General features: G+C 40.7%; 1 protein-coding gene across 1 annotated transcript in view; it reads left to right on the top strand.

The window, feature by feature from the left end:
• Positions 1–6,199: 6,199 nt before the first annotated feature.
• anos1b (anosmin 1b) overlaps positions 6,200–6,652 on the top strand; it is a gene marked incomplete at both ends in the record, with an annotated part of 51,423 nt that continues 50,970 nt past the window's right edge. The window contains one exon of the mRNA XM_083887931.1: positions 6,200–6,382. Within this exon, the coding sequence (XP_083744057.1) occupies positions 6,200–6,382 (183 nt within the window). The remainder of the gene's footprint in view (positions 6,383–6,652) is intronic.

Raw genomic sequence — 6,652 nt, 5'->3', positions numbered from 1 at the left:
GAAGGTAGATGGAACACACATTGAGTACGCCTCATTATATATATATGTTTGTTTTGTTTTGTCTCCTTTTTTAACCACAAATATGTTGAGGTTAGCCTTCGCCACCTCATCCCAGTACTTAAGATCAATTAACAACAGTTCGAGTGATGAGACTTAAATGATGAAGATCAGTTGAACAAAAGGCTATCACAGGTAATGGTATTCAGTGCAAAGTGTGATTTTCACAGAAATGTATACAGTGTGCATGACCTCCTCCTGTTGTTGTTCTAATACACATGGGTCAAACTCAAGGCCCGGGGGCTAGATGTGGCCCGCCACGTCATTTTATGTGGCCCGCGAGTGATTAATTGGTCTTAAAAATCTGTGTTAAAATAGGTCTATGCTGCTTTAAGGCGTGCGTTGACCATAAACTACATTTCCCACAATGCATGGTGATTGCGTTACCCGCAAAGTGACGGCATCCCGTCACTAGATCGCAGTGTATCATTGTATATGCATCATGCGACGAGTGAAATTGAGATTGAGACTGTGATCGCAGCCGAATGTGTTCAGAAATGCCACAACCAAAAACGATGAGGCAGTGAAAGCTAGTTTTATTGTGGCTGAAGAAATCACTTGAAAAAGTCTTTTTCTGAGGGTGTGTTTTTGAAGCAGTGCATGCTGAAGGTGTGTGAGCAGGTCTGCCCTGACCAGATACAGACTCTTAAAACTGTTAGTTTGTCAAGAAACACCATCGTGGACCAGGTTACATATATAATGCATCATATTTGTAACTTGAATAAGTAATAAATACAGAAAGTTATTTAGCAATATGTTTCGGAGTAGTTACCTTTATTTTACATTATATTTGGTTACATTTAGTTACATTTATTCTGTATGACGGTTACATCTGGCCCTTTGAGGGTAACCATTATGATGATGTGGCCCTCAGTGAAAATGAGTTTGACGCCCCTGTTCTAACAGTTGTAATCAATATTAATCAAGATTAGACTAGAAGTCTGCAACAAAACAAGTTAAAAAGAACTGTGTCAGCATTTAGATATTTAGATAGAACAATCATCATGTGAGTTCATCAGGTAAATGTCCTGATGAGGCTGTATCTGGTTAGTACACAGTTTATAGCTCATTCTGTAGTGGAATGTGTCCTTGATTCATCACCATGTGCCTTTTATACGTGTCAGGCACATTTATTTTGACTAACGTACGGGGGTGATGGGTGTTTTTAAGTGTGTATTAATATACATGTTTTTATTATTATTATTATTATTATTAGTAGTAGTAGTAGTAGTAGTAGTAGTATTGTAACCATGTTTGTTTCATCAGCTCCATCCTCAACATGTGGGTGCTGACAGGAGAAGTTCATAGATGATAATCCTGATGAAATCCACTAAAAAGAGAATCTACACTTGCAGTTTTATGCCACACGGTGACACTGTAGCTCCAGTTACTCTCCTAGTGTCTCCTCTCTCTGCACACTGCACTTTGCAGTGGTGGAAAGTAACTTCACTAACAAAGAACGTGACATTAGTCACTTGAATATTTCAAATTTTTCCACTACCTATATGTCTATTCTTCTACTTACTCCCACAAATGCCCCACGCTTAAGTTCTACCTCAGTAAAGCAATTCCTCTTTTACTTGCAATGGAGTATTTTTTATTAGTTCTTTAATTTAAATGAAAGATTCCAATTTCTGAATCTAAATGAGCCACCAAATACTGACACTTTATGTCAGAAATAAAAGGCTAAATAAGCCACCTGTGGGTTTCTGTATGGCTTGAGGAACAGTGATGTTAAAGACTTTGAAGGGGAGAGAAATGTAGACGACAAACAGATGAGCCGTGAGTAGTTTCAGCTGCAGGGAATAATCTGTGACCACATCAGTAATCTTGGACATAAATGATAACAACATGTAGGGATTGTGACAGAAACGGTTAAATGCTTTGGGATTGAGAGGATGAGACTGTTTGGATTAGATCAGTGACATGTTAAATACATGAAGATTATACTTGAAAATGAGAAACAGCTTCCCCCGTTTTTTGTAGTTTGGTGAAGTCTTTTTCCCTCTTTCTCCTGGCTTAAGTCGTGTTTATGTGGTATGTTGTGATGAAGGTCCAGAAGTCAGATCTCAAACAGACCGATTCATAAGATTACATCATTAGAAAGAAGCAGTGAAGCCTCCCTTATTAGCATGATTTAGGAAACATAATCTTCTCCTTGACCATTAAAAAAATGCCATTACACAAAGGGAAATCTGCCAGAAGCACAAAACCCCTCACTAGGATTTATGGTTTAACAATTTCTACTTCATAATTCATCAGAATCAGCCCCTTGACATACACAGCTATAAAAATATAAAAGTCTTCAGTGAAACTATTAGATTGCAAAAGCAAATTCAGTTATTAAAAACACAAATACAGAAATAAAACATTATATTTAAGCGATCTAGTTAAAATGACATTCTGGCATTTAGATGGACAGTGTCTGTTCATCCACACACGTGTCTGTCCCACTGTGTCTTTGTCTCCACGTCCCTCGTCCGCCAATCAAAGACATTTGGCTTTAATCATTGAGCAGATTTAGAGGCACAGTGAACATGAAGGCTGTGATGTGTGTGTAGGTGTGTGTGATCATGTTTGAGTATGTGTTGGTGAGGGACTTTACTTCATCAGTGCTTACGCAGAGACGAGAGCAGGGTGTTCATGAACGTATGAAAGTATTCTTTCAGACATTGAGATAATGGCCAACTACTGTGTGTATGTGTGTGTCGGTGTTTCTAAGTGAGAGAAACAGATAGAGATGGAGAGAAAGACGGGAGTCAGATAGAGAGGTAAAGATTTGTGCTTGTGTGGAAGTACAGATTTTATGCTTTGTGATTTAACGCAGACAAGGTCTTGGTCTAGGCCTTTGGGGTCAGGTCTGCGCACACATGCACACAGGTTTGCACATTCAAATCTTAGCCCTAAAGTTAGCCAGTTACTCAGAAATGCCACATCAGGACCAGGTTTCGGTCTCGATGAGGACTACTGGTCCTGACAAGGTCAGTGTTTATGCCAGAAAAGGTCCTAACAAATAACAAGTATGCACGCATTCAGCCTTTGAACACAATGACTACAGAATGGCTTCACATCAAGTGTGTCCCTTTCACTATAATCTGTATTTATGTAACACAGGCAGAAGCCTTTAGACCACTGGTTCCTAACAGCCATAAGGGATTAAATATAAATGTATGGGGTCACAATGATTTGAGGGACAAGAAAGTCAGATACCTGATTAGTGGCTGATAGAGCTGCAGCAATAACCAGTTATTAAAGTGTGTGCATGTGTCAACATATACGGTAAATTGTAGATATTTAGGTTGTAGACTGTTATTGAAATAAATCAAAATATTTCAGTATACCTTTTGACTGCAGTTCCTATTTTCCCACCCTGACAGTTCACAGATTCAGATCTTACAGATCGAGCCTCATTTTTCATAACCAAAAAGGTTGTGAACCAGGAGTTTAGGCTGGTAGATGTACCTGTTGGCTGAAGTCCTTTCTATATACAGACACCCGAGTGAGAAGCCTGGTTCCTACGACAGTCGTCCCAGTACTCACTAAATATTTATACGATTCTGTTTCCCCCAAATCAAAACCTAGGTGATTATTTCTCCCTGTTGGTGCCAACAGAGATGACTCCTCTTCTGGGATACGATTTCATATAAACAAATAACACTTTCTATCCCGTATGTGCTAAACATCTTGACTTGGCCCAGGTTCTCCGTGAGCCCTCTCGTCTTGGCTCCGCACTTGTTGTCGAAAAGTGGTGACTAACGCACTCGCTGGCTCTCTGACAGACGCCTACCTCAACACGTTCTTCACTTCACTTCACTCTCCTAATAATAAATATTCTTTGATTAATCGACTCTGTGAATGTAGTGAAAGAATTCCCTGTCTTTTGGATAACCATAACCTGGATGAATGAGAATGTTGATAACGGTGTGTGTGAGCATGCATCAGTATCAGTCCAAATACTGGTCAAAATCACTGGATTGGCTATTGGAAGAAGACTTGATGTTTTGTATTTCAGCTGGTGGGTGTAGTGGTTAGCACTCTTGCCTTTGCAGCAAGAAGACTTGGGTTTGCGATGCGGTCGGAGCAAGGGTCTTTCTGCATGGAGTTTGCATGTTCTCCCAGTGTGTGCGTGGGTTTTCTCCAGCTTCTCTGTACAAACGTAGATTTTTGGGATAAATTGAGAGTGGATGATTGTTTGTCTATATGTGGCCCTGTTATGGACTGGCAGCCTAGACCCTCACTTTTTGCCCTATGTCAGCTAGGATTTGGCACCAACCCCAACCTTCATGTGGAGGATAAAGTGATAGAAGATGAATGGCTGGATGGAAATGGGCTTTTATCTGACCGATATCAGTGTCAGTTCCCATGGTTTTGATGTTACTATCAGAAACAAAAGTGGTATTAAGTCATATCCAATAACAGTTATGTTGTCAAAATAAAAGTAAATACATCTCTGATGATGCTTGATGATGAGAGTTGCTCAGGTAATGGCAGTAAAATAAGTGATATGGATGAAGGAGACGAATAATCCATCCATTATCTACCACTTTATCCTCCATCGGAGGGTCGCGGGGCAGCTGTGCCTATCTCAGCTGACAAGACTAATAATTATTACACAAATTATGCAAAGCTGGATTTTTGTTTCGTTTTTTTGTCGTGATTTATTGTTTGGCTGTTACTTTTTATCCATGTTTTTGTGTCTTTTAATTTATTTTAGTTGTTTAGTTGCCTATTATTTATTGTGTCGTTTATTTATTGTTCTGTACAGCACTTTGGTCCACTGTAGTTGTTTTAAAGTGCTGTACCAATGAAGTTGGATTGGATTGGATTGATGAAATTAATTAATGATGAACTCGGGGAATAAGTCACATGACATTCTAGATTGGTAAAAACATGAGGAAGTGCCCAACTGGCTGCCATTCATTTGTGGCGTCTAAAGCAAAATATACTTGTTGGTTCCATTGAGATCAAAAGATCTCTTTTGCAAGGGAGACCTGGCCAAGAGGGCAGCAGCAGCATGATTACATTAAAAACAACAAACAGATACAATTAAGTCACATAAAACTCTCACACAGACAAGGTAGACTGAAAACAATGTCACCAGAGCTTTGAACTCATTCTATGTAGCGAGGGCTTGAACTTGAAGTGCAGATTATAATTTGTTCCGTGTATTAGGTGCTGGAAATCTAGTTCATACTTTGGGGAAGAGAAATTGGAAAACATTTTATAGATTGGAGATTGTGAAACTTCCATGTTTCCTTGTTAAAAGACAAGACAAATAGAAAGGAAAAACACCCAGAATGGTTTTGTAAATAAATACCAATGACTGAGGAGTTGGGCACATAATATGTCATAAAGTTAACTTTAGAATAGAGCACACAGTGGAGAGTAAGGGGACCACAGTTGGTAAATAAATCTCACTGGTAAACACGATGCAGCTTGAGAGGACTTATATTATTAAAAAAGTATTATTTTTAAAGGAGTGTCTAGTTGACAAACGTAATGCAGTGTCCTATAAGATGCTTTTGCAACTAACAAAAACAAAGTTCCCTACTGTCCCAACATGACAGTGTCTCAAAGGGTGTCCTTAGAGGAAATGATATTCAGTGCTGCATAAAGAATGTCCGTCTCTGCTGTGCTGTAAAGGAAGTCCCTGTTTACCTGTGTGAGAATGTGGGAAACTATACACAAGTGGCACCTGCCCCACCACCAGTGCGCAGTAGTTAGCCTTTTAATTTTCGCCCCCCCCTGCCTTCCAAGTGTCTGTGCACGCCACTGGATAACTTGGCGAGGAGAACTGCGCGTGCACAGAGGTGTTAGAACAGGTGATAATGTGTAAGAGTAATGGTGCAAAACGTGACGGACCAAAAAAAGAAAAGAAATAAAAAGGATGAACGGCATTGTGTGGCTGCACTTGCACCGGTGGTGGGAGTGTCCGCGAGGAGGGCAGATCTGCTCCCCGCCGCCCTCGCGCTCAGGCACAGTGAAGTGTAGATGTGCTTTTAATTCTCCACGTGAAGGGTCGCGTGCGCAGGACGAGCTGACGAGCATAGGGGCGCGAGGACAAGGAGAAGTGTATAGTGCTGTATAGTTGTTTCTTTTTCTTTTTTTTTAACGTGTTGTTTCCGTGTCGGCTTCCATCATCATGTCAGTGGCTCGTTCAGCCGGTGTGGTGCTCCTGTGCGCGGCGGTGTTGGCTGTGACTCGTGGCCGCAGGAGTTCACCGGAGCAGGAGGATGTGGAGGAGAAAATGAACAGCGCCAGATGCTCGTCCAGGTGCCTGACTCTGCACATGACTCAGCTGACCGCTGCCTTCAGACACATCCAGGTAACCTCCAGCAGCCGCTGCACACCTCACACACCCGCCCCCGAGGTCAATTATGACCGGCCAAGCATGAGCACCAGGGTTTACTAAATACATCACACACTCTCGATGTGATCTGCTGAGTAGATGGATACACAATCAAATGTACACAAGTTTACAATTTACATTGTCACATAACAACACAATTACATACAGTAGGCAGTAAAACACTGTGAGTAAACACTATGAGAAAAGGTGATTAAATGATGTTAACTTTAAGTTTTGATGTCATTT

This window comes from Microchirus variegatus (genome assembly GCF_963457635.1).
Source record: "Microchirus variegatus genome assembly, chromosome: 4".
In the NCBI taxonomy this organism is placed as follows: domain Eukaryota; kingdom Metazoa; phylum Chordata; class Actinopteri; order Pleuronectiformes; family Soleidae; genus Microchirus; species Microchirus variegatus.
Note: the sequence above shows the minus strand (reverse complement) of the source record. Positions and strands in the feature narration are given on the sequence as shown.